General features: G+C 44.8%; 1 protein-coding gene across 1 annotated transcript in view; it reads right to left on the reverse strand.

Annotated features, from left to right (window-relative positions):
• The window catches only part of si:ch211-130h14.4, a 39,773-nt gene that overhangs the window by 16,795 nt on the left and 8,327 nt on the right, over positions 1-14,651 (reverse strand). Inside the window, exons 2-6 of the mRNA XM_036946058.1 lie at positions 10,475-10,612; positions 10,041-10,193; positions 7,312-7,392; positions 5,090-5,240; positions 3,480-3,598 (exon numbers count right to left, since the gene is read on the reverse strand). Coding sequence (XP_036801953.1) covers positions 3,480-3,598; positions 5,090-5,240; positions 7,312-7,392; positions 10,041-10,193; positions 10,475-10,612 — 642 coding nt within the window. The remainder of the gene's footprint in view (positions 1-3,479; positions 3,599-5,089; positions 5,241-7,311; positions 7,393-10,040; positions 10,194-10,474; positions 10,613-14,651) is intronic.

Genomic DNA, 14,651 nt, shown 5'->3' on the forward strand with positions numbered 1-14,651 from the left:
CAGAGCTGTCAGTCTACATGAAGCAGCCAGAGCTGCCAGTCTGCAAGGAGCTGCCAGTCTGCAAGGAGCTGCCAGTCTGCAAGGAGCTGCCAGTCTGCAAGGAGCTGCCAGTCTGCAAGGAGCTGCCAGCCTGCAAGGAGCTGTCAGTCTGCATGGAGCTGCCAGTCTCCAAGGAGCCGCCAGAGCTGCCTGTCTGCAGGATGCTGCTAAAGCTGCCAGTCTGCAAGGAGCCGCCAGAGCTGCCAGTTTGCAAGGAGCCGCCAGAGCTGCCAGTTAGCATGGAGCAGCCAGGGCCGCCAGTCAGCATGGAGCAGCCAGTCAGCATGGAGCAGCCAGAGCTGCCAGTCGGCATGGAGCTGCCAGTCGGCATGGAGCTGCCAGTCTGCAAGGAGCTGCCAGTCTGCAAGGAGCTGCCAGTCTGCAAGGAGCTGCCAGTCTGCAAGGAGCTGCCAGCCTGCAAGGAGCTGCCAGCCTGCAAGGAGCTGTCAGTCTGCATGGAGCTGCCAGTCTCCAAGGAGCCGCCAGAGCTGCCTGTCTGCAGGATGCCGCTAAAGCTGCCAGTCTGCAAGGAGCCGCCAGAGCTGCCAGTTTGCAAGGAGCCGCCAGAGTTGCCAGTCAGCATGGAGCAGCCAGTCAGCATGGAGCAGCCAGAGCTGCCAGTCGGCATGGAGCTGCCAGTCGGCATGGAGCTGCCAGTCAGTATGGAGCAGCCAGAGCCGCCAGTCAGCATGGAGCAGCCAGTCAGCATGGAGCAGCCAGAGCTGCCAGTCGGCATGGAGCTGCCAGTCAGCATGGAGCAGCCAGATCTGCCGGTCGACCAGACTCTCCCAGATCTGCCGGTCGACCAGACTCTCCCAGATCTGCCGGTCGACCAGACTCTCCCAGATCTGCCGGTCGACCAGACTCTTCCAGAGCTGCCAGTCGACCAGACTCTTCCAGATCTGCCAGTCGACCAGACTCTTCCAGATCTGCCCGTCGTCCAGACTCTTCCAGATCTGCCCGTCGTCCAGACTCTTCCAGATCTGCCAGTCGTCCAGACTCTTCCAGATCTGCCAATCGTCCAGACTCTTCCAGATCTGCCAGTCGACCAGACTCTTCCAGATCTGCCAGTCGACCAGACTCTTCCAGATCTGCCCGTCGTCCAGACTCTTCCAGTTCTGCCAGTCGTCCAGACTCTTCCAGATCTGCCAGTCGTCCAGACTCTTCCAGATCTGTCGGTCGTCAAGACTATTCCAGATCTGCCGGTCGTCAAGACTATTCCAGATCTGCCAGTCGATCAGACTTTTCCAGATCTGCCAGTCGACCAGACTCTTACCAGATCTGCCAGTCGACCAGACTCTTCCAGATCTGCCAGTCGTCCAGACTCTTCCAGATCTGCCAGTCGTCCAGACTCTCTCAGATCTGCCAGTCGTCCAGACTCTCCCAGATCCGCCAGTCGTCCAGACTCTCCCAGATCCGCCAGTCGACCAGATTCTCCCAGATCCGCCAGTCGACCAGATTCTCCCAGATCCGCCAGTCGACCAGATTCTCCCAGATCCGCCAGTCGACCAGATTCTCCCAGATCCGCCAGTCGACCAGATTCTTCCAGATCTGCTAGTCGACCAGGATCTGCTGAAACCGCCAGCCAGCCAGGTTCTGGTAGTTTCTACTACCTGCCTGGGCTTCCTCTCAGTGCTGAGCTTCTTCTCAGTGCTGAGCTTCCTCTCAGTGCTGAGCTACCCATCTGTCCCGAGTTACCTCTGTCCCGAGCTGTCCCTCTGTCCCATGTTATCATTGTGGTGGGTAACCTATTTAGGGACGTTTAGGAGGGGGATTAAAACTGTCATGGAGTGGGGTCCACGTCCAGCGCCAGAGCCGCCACCGCGGACAGATGCCCACCCAGACCCTCCCCTATAGGTTCAGGTTTTGCGGCCGGAGTCCGCACCTTGGGGGGGGGGGTACTGTCACGCCCTGACCATAGTTTATTTTGTATTTTCTATGTTTTTATTGGTCAGGGTGTGATCTGAGTGGGTATTCTATGTTTCATGTCTTGTTTGTCTATTTCTATGTTCAGCCTGATATGGTTCTCAGTCAGAGGCAGGTGTTCGTCATTGTCTCTGATTGGGAACCATATTTAGGTAGCCTGGGTTTCACTGTGTGTTTGTGGGTGATTGTTCCTGTCCTTAGTGTTAGTTTGCACCAGTTTAGGCTGTTTCGGTTTTCATTACGTTCATTATTTTGCACTGTTTGTATTTAGATTCGTGTTGCTATAGTCAATAAACATGGATCGTAATCTACACGCCGCATTTTGGTCCGACTCTCCTTCACATACAGAAAACCGTGACAAGAAGACTGATCAGAGATGCAGCCAAGAGGCCCATGATCACTCTGGATGAACTGCAGAGATCTACAGCTGAGGTGGGAGACTCTGTCCATAGGACAACAATCAGTCGTATATTGCACAAATCTGGCCTTTATGGAAGAGTGGCAAGAAGAAAGCCATTTCTTAAAGATATCCATAAAAAGTGTTGTTTAAAGTTTGCCACGAGCCACACCAAACATGTGGAAGAAGGTGCTCTGGTCAGATGAAACCAAAATTGAACTTTTTGGCAACAATGCAAAACGTTATGTTTGGCGTAAAAGCAACACAGCTCATCACCCTGAACACACCATCCCCACTGTCAAACATGGTGGTGGCAGCATCATTTTTTTATGGCCTGCTTTTCTTCAGCAGGGACAGGGAAGATGGTTAAAATTGATGGGAAGATGGATGGAGCCAAATACAGGACCATTCTGGAAAAAAATCTGATGGAGTCTGCAAAAGACCTGAGACTGGGACGGAGATTTGTCTTCCAACAAGACAATGATCCAAAACATAAAGCAAAATCTACAATGAAATGGTTCAAAAATAAACATATCCAGGTGTTAGAATAGCCAAGTCAAAGTCCAGACCTGAATCCAATCGAGAATCTGTGGAAAGAACTGAAAACTGCTGTTCACAAATGCTCTCCATCCAACCTCACTGAGCTCGAGCTGTTTTGCAAAGCTGATAGAGACATACCCCAAGCGACTTACAGCTGTAATCGCAGCAAAAGGTGGCGCTACAAAGTATTAACTTAAGGGGGCTGAATAATTTTGCACGCCCAATTTTTCAGTTTTTGATTTGTTAAAAAAGTTTGAAATATCCAATAAATGTCGTTCCACTTCATGATTGTGTCCCACTTGTTGTTGATTCTTCACAAAAAAATACAGTTTTATATCTTTATGTTTGAGGCCTGAAATGTGGCAAAAGGTCGCAAAGTTCAAGGGGGCCGAATACTTTCGCAAGGCACTGTATATCTTTAGAAGTTGTTACTATTGGCCCTGTAAATAGGATGTTTAAATTCTCTGTACGCCTCACATCTCCTGCCCAGCCTTGTCTTCATGAGGACATCCTGAATTGAAAACAGAATTGAGTTTGGGGACATTCAGGTCGACTTAATTGAGCAGCGATGACTCACCCGGTCCAGGTGTCTTGCCTCTGTGGTGACGTGAATTCTAGGGGTCTGTACTGACATCTCCTGCTGACTCCAACCCCATCCCGCTGACATCACATCAGGTGCGGAGCGGCTGCCAATCACTGTCAAGACCATATAGCACATCAAGATCACAGTCTCAAATGTCACCCTATTCCCTATATAGTGCACTACTTTAGACCAGAGCCCTATGGAACCCTATTCCCTATATAGTGCACTACTTTTGATCAAAGCCCTATGGAACCCTATTCCCTATATCAGGTGTTCCCAAACGGGGTGCGCGCAATGCCGTCGGGGGTACACCAAATAAAAATGTGATTCACATTTAAAAAAAATAAAAAAATAATGTTTCTTCACATTTTCAAACAGTCCATTTAGTAAGGCCCACACTCAAATTGAGTCTATGATTAAGAATTTGGAGTTCTTCTCTGTCTGTATTAACAAGGACAACACACAGGTCTTTCCATCATTGTGTGATTTTTTTGTGTGCAAATGAACTCAAGCTTACGGACAAAAGAGAAGCACCTGAGTGAGTTGGGTGCTCAATTACACAGGTACTTTCCCGAAATGGATGACACAAACAACTGGATTCATTATCCCTTTCATGCCCTGCCTCCAGTCCAGATACCTGAACAAGAGAGACTCATCAAATTGCAACAAGTGGTTCTGTGAAAATTGAATTTAATCAGAAGCCACTGCCAGATTTCTGGATAGGGCTGCGCTCAGAGTATCCTGCCTTGTTAAACCGCGCTGTTAAAACACTGATGCCCATTGCAACCACGTACCTATGTGAGAGTGGATTCTCTGCCCTTACTAGCATGAAAACTAAATACAGACACAGACTGTGTGGAAAATGATTTAAGACTGAGACTCTCTCCAATACAACCCAACATTGCAGAGTTATGTGCATCATTTCAAGCACACCCTTCTCATTAACCTGTGGTGAGTTATTCACCATTTTAGATGAACAAATAAGGTTTTATATGTAAGATGGTTAAATAAAGAGCAAAATGATTGATTATTATTATATTATTATTTGTGCCCTGGTCCTATAAGAGCTCTTTGTCACTTCCCACGAGCCGCGTTGTAACAAAAACTCACATTCATTCTTATGTTTAGTAAATGTATCGTACAGTGTGTGTGTGTGGCAGGCTTAACATGATGGTAAAAAAACAACATTTGAGAATGCGCTGACCCTGGTGCTAGAGGGGGTACAGCTGACCCTGGGGCTAGATGGGGTACAGCTGACCCTGGGGCTAGATGGGGTACAGCTGACCCTGTGGCTAGAGGGGGTACAGCTGACCCTGGGGCAAGAGGGGGTACAGCTGACCCTGGTGCTAGAGGGGGTACAGCTGACCCTGGGGCTAGATGGGGTACAGCTGACCCTGGTGCTAGAGGGGGTACACAGGTGGAGGTTGAATGTTTGAAGGGGTACGGGACTATAAAAAGTTTGGGAACCACTGCCCTATATCGTACATATATCGTTAACTAATAGCACTCAAGAAAATCTTTCATCCGTTGCCCAAGCTTTTCGAGAAACGAACCACTTTCCCGTTACAATGTCGACAACGAAGATAACAAGATGAGAACTCAACTCCTCTTCCTGATCTCCTGTAGTGTTCTCTGCAGCTGGACTGGACCACGGTTGTGGTGGTGGTGGTGGTTAACCATAAAACAGAAGTCCTCTTGGTCCTGGAGGGTCTTCAGACAACCATGCCGAGACAACTGGTTCTGAAGGTCCAAGATCTCAGAGTGGAGATAGAGATATAGAAGAGACAGAGAAAAGAGATAGATAGAAAAGAGATAGATAGATAGAGAAGAGATAAAGAAGAGAAAATATAGAAAAAGAGAGATGAGAAGAGAGAGATAGAGAACAGATAAAGATAGATAAAGAGGTAGAGATAGAGATATAGAAGAGACAGAGATAGATAGATAGATAGATAGATAGATAGATAGATAGATAGATAGATAGATAGATAGATAGAGAAGAGATAAAGAAGAGAAAATATAGAAAAATAGATATGAGAAGAGATAGATAGAGAACAGATAAAGATAGAGATAGAGAAGAGATAGATAAAGAGGTAGAGATAGAGAAGAGATAGATATAGAGATAGATAAAGAGAAGTGATAGAGAAGAGATATAGATACAGGTAGAGGTAGCGATAGAGATAGAGAAGACATAGACATAATGAACATGAACCATTTGCACATTGTTACAAAACTGTATTTATATATAGACATAATATGACATTTGTAATGTTTTTATTCTTTTGGAACTTCTGTGAGTGTAATGTTTACTGTTCATTTTATTGTTTATTTCACTTTTGTATATTATCTACTCCACTTGCTTTGGCAATGTTAACATATGTTTCCCATGCCAATAAAGCCCCTTTATTTGAATTGAATTGATTGAGAAGAGATAAATATATATATATATATATAGATAAGTGATAGAGATAGAGAGGAGAAATAGGAGAGATAGAGAAGATATAGAGATAGAGATAGAGGTAGAGATGAGACAGAGATAGAAAAGCGATAGAGATAGAGACGCGATGGAGACATAGAAGGGACGGAGATAGAGAAGAGATAGGGATAGAGAAGAGATAGAGATATAAATCAATACAGAGATAAAGATAGCGATAGAGATAGAGAAGAGCTATAGATAAAGATAGAGAAGAGATAGAGAAGAGATATAGATAGAGAATAGATATCGAAGAGATAGAGAAGATATAGAGATATAAATAAATATAGACATAAAGATAGAGATAGAGAAGAGATAGAGATGGAGATAGAGAAGAGATAGATATAGAGAAGTGATATAGATAGAGAAGAGATATCAAAGAGATAGAGAAGATGTAGAGATAGAGGCAGAGATTGAGAAGAGACAGAAATATATAATGGATAGAGATTGAGATAGAAATAGAGAAGATATAGAAATAGAGATAGAAATATAGAGATAGAGGTAGAGATATAGAAAAGATAGAGAAAGAGAAGAGATTTGGAAGAGATAGAGAAGAGGTGTAGATATAGAAGAGATATAAATATAGCAGAGATAGAGAAGAGAAAAGAAGAGATAGAGAATAGGTAGATAGCGAAGAGATAGAGATGGAGAAGAGATAGAGAAAAGATAGAGAAGAGATATAGAATAGGTAGATAGCGAAGAGATAGAGATGAGATAGAGAAGAGATGTAGATAGCAAGGAGATAGAGAAGAGAGTGATATAGAAGAGATAAAGATAGAGGTAGAGACATAGAAGAGATATAAATATAGAAGAGATAGAGAAGACATATAGATAGAGAAGAGATAGAGATAGAGAAAATATAGAGATAGAGATGAGATGGAGATAGAGAAGAGATATATAATATATAGATAGAGAAGAGATAGTGATATAGAAGAGATAGAGGTAGAGATATAGAAGATATAGAGATATAGAGGAGATAGAGATTGAGAAGAGATAGAAATAGAGAAAAGATGGAGATAGAGAAGAGATAGATAGAGATAGAGAAGAGATAGAGATAGAGAAAAGATGGAGAAGAGATGGAGATATAGAAGTGATAGAGAATAGATAGCTAGAGATAAAGATAGAGAAGAGATACAGAAGTGATAGAGGTAGAGGTAGAGAATTGGGACAATGTGATGGCATTGGGTTGGAGGGCTACGCTAAGCAATTCAGCTAGTACTCTATGCTAGCTATATAAACTGCCAAAGAGCATCAATATCTTATAAACATTACATTATTTAACTTTTTTTTAAACTAGTCTTATTATCTAATAACTAATGATCACCACGGGCATCATACTGTATGTGTGAGGCTTACCAGGTAGTAGCTGGTTTGAGGAAGAGACCTCAGGTATGTGTTGTCATGGGAGAGAGTAGAACAGGTCAGCTTCCTCAGTTTCTGAGAAAATATACAGATGTAGGACCTTAATTTGAACCAGTTTTCTATAGAAAGAAAATAATCCTGCAGCAAAAGGAAATGTGAATTATTATGTGGTTTATCATTAATGGACATTTTTATAGGAGTTTATACATTTTTCGTAACTGGAAATATTAAACTTCAGAGTTAAAACCTACAGGAGGGTATCTCTCCAGGAACAGGGTTGGAGTTAAAACCTACAGGAGGGTAGCTTTTTGGGAACAGGCTTGGAGTTGAAACCTACAGGAGGGTGACTCTCCAGGTACAGGGTTGGAGTTAAAACCTACAGGAGGGTGACTCTCCAGGAACAGGGTTGGAGTTAAAACCTACAGGAGGGTGACTCTCCAGGAACAGGGTTGGAGTTAAAACCTACAGCAGGGTGACTCTCCAGGAACAGGGTTGGAGTTAAAACCTACAGGAGGGTGACTCTCCAGGAACAGGGTTGGAGTTAAAACCTACAGGAGGGTGACTCTCCAGGAACTGGGTTGGAGTTAAAACCTACAGGAGGGTGACTCTCCAGGAACAGGGTTGGAGTTAAAACCTACAGGAGGGTGACTCTCCAGGAACAGGGTTGGAGTTAAAACCTACAGGAGGGTGACTCTCCAGGAACAGGGTTGGAGTTAAAACGGGTTCGATACCGCAACGAAAAAAGAGTTGCATTTGCGACCATTTGACTTGGCAGTGCATCCCATATTGTTTATTGGCAAGGGTGCCAGTGAATTTCTTTTTAACTGGTCACGTTAGATTTTGGTTCATAATTTCTTTTTTTATTATCATGATTTGTTCAAACAGTAATATGCATTTGACCAAAAATAAACCACCTTTCTGAAGGGAAATATGCAGTGCCTTGCGAAAGTATTCGGCCCCTTTGAACTTTGCGACCTTTTGCCACATTTCAGGCTTCAAACATAAAGATATAAAACTGTATTTTTTTGTGAAGAATCAACAACAAGTGGGACACAATCATGAAGTGGAACGACATTTATTGGATATTTTAAACTTTTTTAACAAATCAAAAACTGAAAAATTGGGCGTGCAAAATTATTCAGCCCCCTTAAGTTAATACTTTGTAGCGCCACCTTTTGCTGCGATTACAGCTGTAAGTCGCTTGGGGTATGTCTCTATCAGTTTTGCACATCGAGAGACTGAATTTTTTTCCCATTCCTCCTTGCAAAACAGCTCGAGCTCAGTGAGGTTGGATGGAGAGCATTTGTGAACAGCAGTTTTCAGTTCTTTCCACAGATTCTCGATTGGATTCAGGTCTGGACTTTGACTTGGCCATTCGAACACCTGGATATGTTTATTTTTGAACCATTCCATTGTAGATTTTGCTTTATGTTTTGGATCATTGTCTTGTTGGAAGACAAATCTCCGTCCCAGTCTCAGGTCTTTTGCAGACTCCATCAGGTTTTCTTCCAGAATGGTCATGTATTTGGCTCCATCCATCTTCCCATCAATTTTAACCATCTTCCCTGTCCCTGCTGAAGAAAAGCAGGCCCAAACCATGATGCTGCCACCACCAAGTTTGACAGTGGGGATGGTGTGTTCAGGGTGATGAGCTGTGTTGCTTTTACGCCAAACATAACGTTTTGCATTGTTGCCAAAAAGTTCAATTTTGGTTTCATCTGACCAGAGCACCTTCTTCCACATGTTTGGTGTGTCTCCCAGGTGGCTTGTGGCAAACTTTAAACAACACTTTTTATGGATATCTTTAAGAAATGGCTTTCTTCTTGCCACTCTTCCATAAAGGCCAGATTTGTGCAATATACGACTGATTGTTGTCCTATGGACAGAGTCTCCCACCTCAGCTGTAGATCTCTGCAGTTCATCCAGAGTGATCATGGGCCTCTTGGCTGCATCTCTGGTCAGTCTTCTCCTTGTATGAGCTGAAAGTTTAGAGGGACGGCCAGGTCTTGGTAGATTTGCAGTGGTCTGATACTCCTTCCATTTCAATTTTATCGCTTGCACAGTGCTCCTTGGGATGTTTAAAGCTTGGGAAATCTTTTTGTTTCCAAATCCGGCTTTAAACCTCTTCACAACAGTATCTCAGACCTGCCTGGTGTGTTCCTTGTTCTTCATGATGCTCTCTGCGCTTTTAACGGACCTCTGAGACTATTACAGTGCAGGTGCATTTATACGGAGACTTGATTACACACAGGTGGATTGTATTTATCATCATTAGTCATTTAGGTCAACATTGGATCATTCAGAGATCCTCACTGAACTTCTGGAGAGAGTTTGCTGCACTGAAAGTAAAGGGGCTGAATAATTTTGCACGCCCAATTTTTCAGTTTTTGATTTGTTAAAAAAGTTTGAAATATCCAAAAAATGTCGTTCCACTTCATGATTGTGTCCCACTTGTTGTTGATTCTTCACAAAAAAATACAGTTTTATATCTTTATGTTTGAATCCTGAAATGTGGCAAAAGGTCGCAAAGTTCAAGGGGGCCAAAAACTTTCGCAAGGCACTGTATATATTTACAGAAATCCTGGTTGGAGGCTTCGTGATTTCCTATTTATTCCATCCTGATCCTGGGAATCTTCCAACCAGTATTTCTGTAAAACCATGGAATTTTGGGAAGGTTATGTATGAGCCTAATCCTACATGAATAACATTTGAATGTGTTTTACCGGTATGTGTTTATCCTCGGTGACTCCAGCTGCCGCAGCACGGCGTTGTATCTCCTGTCTCTGTGTGTGTATCTTATCTCTGAGCATGGCAGAGTATCGACGGTACAGGATGTCTCTGAGACGGTGCATGTTTCTGTACGCCTCTAGATGGCGCTGATGTCCGAGACAAAAAATATTAACATTCAGAAATCAACACCTACAATACTACTGTGTAGATGAATAGAGAAAATGTAACTTTGTGAGACAGAGACAGAAAGACAACCTCATGGGTTTCGGGTACATATATTTTCCAGTAACATATTCGTACATCATTCATCGTATTGGTATCCTAGAGACAAATGTATTTAAATGTATACAAACGTATGTATTGATTTATCTATGTGGTATATATGAATGGTATCCACCAAGGCTGTAATTCTTGGGGTGCCACCAACCTGATCTAGCAGAGCCTGGCGACTGACGCTGTCTGGGTCACTAGCAGCACTCCCAGGGTGATTCTGACCCCCAGGCCCAGTCTCTCTGCTCTGGGTCAGCTTCTTCCTCCAACGCTGAGGCCTGTCTTCATTCTCTGCCTGTCTCAAGTCAAAACACACAGAGGTTTGGATGGAAACAGGGACTGTCTGTCTCAAGTCAAAACACACAGAGGTTTGGATGGAAACAGGGACTGTCTGTCTCAAGTCAAAACACACAGAGGTTTGGATGGAAACAGGGAGACTGAGGGGGACCGTCTGTCTCTAGTCAAAACACACAGAGGTTTGGATGGAAACAGGGACTGTCTGTCTCAAGTCAAAACACACAGAGGTTTGGATGGAAACAGGGACTGTCTGTCTCAAGTCAAAACACACAGAGGTTTGGATGGAAACAGGGAGACTGAGGGGGACCGTCTGTCTCTAGTCAAAACACACAGAGGTTTGGATGGAAACAGGGAGACTGAGGGGGACCGTCTGTCTCTAGTCAAAACACACAGAGGTTTGGATGGAAACAGGGAGACTGAGGGGGACCGTCTGTCTGAAAGATTCTGGACATATTTTCTGTCTAACAACAAGTCCAAACGCATTGTTGATGACTTTGTTAATATCCTTTAGGATGTTCTTTCTATGGCAGACAGACGTAGACAGACAGCACATCATACACATTACAGACATACAGCTGAATGGAAATCAGGGGTCTATCTGTAGCAAACACAGAAGGAAATAGAACAGTCTATGGCGCGTTTATGGAATCTCTATAGTCCCAATGATGCAGGACATATTTAGTCATCAGTTCTGTCTTCCAGTGTAGCTCCCACGTAATAACCTTCAAACATTGTGTTCTTCTTCCGGCAATTTCCTGTCAAAACAAATTATCCCTCCTTACCCAACCTTGGAGGATTTGCCAGATTGCCCACCACTGTACTGCACACACACACACACACCTCACGCACGCACGCACGCACGCACGCACGCACACACACACACACACACACACACACACACACACACACACACACACACACACACACACACACAGGTCACGCAAGCACGCACGCACGCACGCACGCACGCATGCGCACACACACACACACACACACACACACACACACACAGACGCACGCGCACACACACACACACACACACACACAGACGCACACACGCACACACACACACACACACACAGACGCATGCACACACACACACACACGTCACGCAAGCACTCACACAAACAGGCTGCCTCATCAGTGATCAGTCCTACTACAGTAATGTTGTCAGCAAACTTAATGATTGTGTTGGAGTCGTGGGTGTCCATGCGGTCGTGGGTGAACAGGGAGTACAGGAGGGGACTGAGCACACACCCCTAAGGGACCCCCGTGTTGATGGTCAGCGTGGCGGATGTGTTGTTGCTACCCTTAGGCCCGTCAGGAAGTCCAGGTTGCTACCCTAGCCCTGAGGCCCGTCAGGAAGTCCAGGTTCTAGTTGCAGAGGTTAGGGTTTCAGTCCCAGGGTCCTGAGCTTGGTGATGAATTTAGAGGGGACTACTGTGCTGAATGCTTAACTGTAGTAAATTAACATAATTCTTACCTTGGTATTCTTTTTATTCAGGTGGGTGAGGGCAGTGTGCAGTGTGCAGTGTGCAGTGTGCAGTGTAATAGAGATTGCGTCATTGTCTGGGATGACGGTGTTGATGTGAGCCATGTCCAGCCTTTCAAAGCATTTCATGGCTATAAATCTGAGTGCTACGGGGACGATATTAATTTAGGCAAGTGACCTTGGCGTTCTTTGGCACATTGACTATGGTGATCTTCTTGAAACAAGCTCTGATTGTATGTCTCTCACTTTCGTTTGGTGTTATTCATACGGCGGTCTACATGTTTACACAAATATAGTCGTTTGGAACTACTAAACATCAGGAAGAAATCTTATAGAGTCTTTAATCCACAACATGTTACTTTACCTGTGGAATTACTGACTTTACATACCTGGGCAGTCAATGCCTACAGGGGGGAATACACCCGGACATGGAATGGCCAGCCGGCATACTCTCCAGGTTCAGGAATCTGGCCCTACTGGCCTCCTCTGACTGCCTTCCAATCCCTCCGGAATAAAATGAATCAACTCTTGCTTTGATCCAAATTAAGAGAGATTAAGGGGAATGCTTCACCATCTGAGAGAGATTAAGGGGAATGCTTCACCATCTGAGAGAGATTAAGGGGAATGATTCACCATTTGAGAGAGATTAAGGGGAATGCTTTACCATCTGAGAGAGATTAAGGGGAATGCTTCACCATCTGAGAGAGATTAAGGGGAATGCTTTACCATCTGAGAGAGATTAAGGGGAATGCTTTACCATCTGAGAGAGATTAAGGGGAATGCTTCACCATCTGAGAGAGATTAAGGGGAATGATTCACCATTTGAGAGAGATTGAGGGAATGATTCACCATCTGAGAGAGATTAAGGGGAATGCTTCGCCATCTGAGAGAGATTAAGGGGAATGCTTCGCCATCTGAGAGATATTAAGGGGAATGCTTCGCCATCTGAGAGAGATTAAGGGGAATGCTTCGCCATCTGAGAGAGATTAAGGGGAATGCTTTACCATCTGAGAGAGATTAAGGGGAATGATTCACCATCTGAGAGAGATTGAGGGAATGATTCACCATCTGAGAGAGATTAAGGGGAATGCTTCGCCATCTGAGAGAGATTAAGGGGAATGCTTCGCCATCTGAGAGATATTAAGGGGAATGCTTCGCCATCTGAGAGAGATTAAGGGGAATGCTTCGCCATCTGAGAGAGATTAAGGAGAATGCTTCGCCATCTGAGAGAGATTAAGGGGAATGCTTCGCCATCTGAGAGAGATTAAGGGGAATGCTTCGCCATCTGAGAGAGATTAAGGAGAATGATTCACCATCTGAGAGAGATTAAGGGGAATGCTTCGCCATCTGAGAGAGATTAAGGGGAATGCTTCGCCATCTGAGAGAGATTAAGGAGAATGCTTCGCCATCTGAGAGAGATTAATTAAGGGGAATTCTTTGGGTTACAAACTAATATGACCCCACTATGGAAAAGGGAGATTCTCATGAACATGATGGTGTTCTCCGTTTTACATGTTATATATTTAACCAATATTTAAATAGGCAAGTCAGTTAAGAACAAATTCTTATTTACAGTGACGGTCTCAGAACAGAGGGTTAACTGCCTTGTTCAGGGTTAGAACAACAGATTTTTACCTTGTCAGCTCAGGGATTCGAATGCCTTCGGTTACTGGCACAATGCTCTAACCACTAGGCTACCTGCCGCCCCAAAATTGGACTTGTCTACTGGGTCTCGTCTACTGATTACTCCTCCACAACAACAACAACAACAACAACAACAACAACATGTGACACAGTGTACGAGTGATACATGAGGTTCAGTTCAACATATTGAAAGGAGGGAGGGTACAGAAGACTATTGCTTTCTCATCAGGGAGTGTTGTTCATCCTCAGTCCTGTTCTCATCTGTTTCTTCCCTGGGAAAGAGCCTGTTGGTTCCCTGGCCACCACTGAATATCCTACATTACTGTATGGGCCCAGCCTGTTGAGGGAGTTTATGTGCCCAGCCTGTTGAGGGAGTTTATGTGCCCAGCCTGTTGAGGGAGTTTATGGGCCCAGCCTGTTGAGGGAGTTTATGTGCCCAGCCTGTTGAGGGAGTTTATGGGCCCAGCCTGTTGAGGGAGTTTATGGGCCCAGCCTGTTGAGGGAGTTTATGTGCCCAGCCTGTTGAGGGAGTTTATGTGCCCAGCCTGTTGAGGGAGTTTATGTGCCCAGCCTGTTGAGGGAGTTTATGGGCCCAGCCTGTTGAGGGAGTTTATGTGCCCAGCCTGTTGAGGGAGTTTATGTGCCCAGCCTGTTGAGGGAGTTTATGGGCCCAGCCTGTTGAGGGAGTTTATGGGCCCAGCCTGTTGAGGGAGTTTATGGGCCCAGCCTGTTGAGGGAGTTTATGTGCCCAGCCTGTTGAGGGAGTTTATGGGCCCAGCCTGTTGAGGGAGTTTATGGGCCCAGCCTGTTGAGGGAGTTTATGGGCCCAGCCTGTTGAGGAAGTGGCCGCTTTGTCTCCCCTCACAAAGGCCATTAGAAAAAGACAGGATTTATCAGTGTG

This window comes from Oncorhynchus mykiss, chromosome 16, assembly GCF_013265735.2.
Source record: "Oncorhynchus mykiss isolate Arlee chromosome 16, USDA_OmykA_1.1, whole genome shotgun sequence".
In the NCBI taxonomy this organism is placed as follows: domain Eukaryota; kingdom Metazoa; phylum Chordata; class Actinopteri; order Salmoniformes; family Salmonidae; genus Oncorhynchus; species Oncorhynchus mykiss.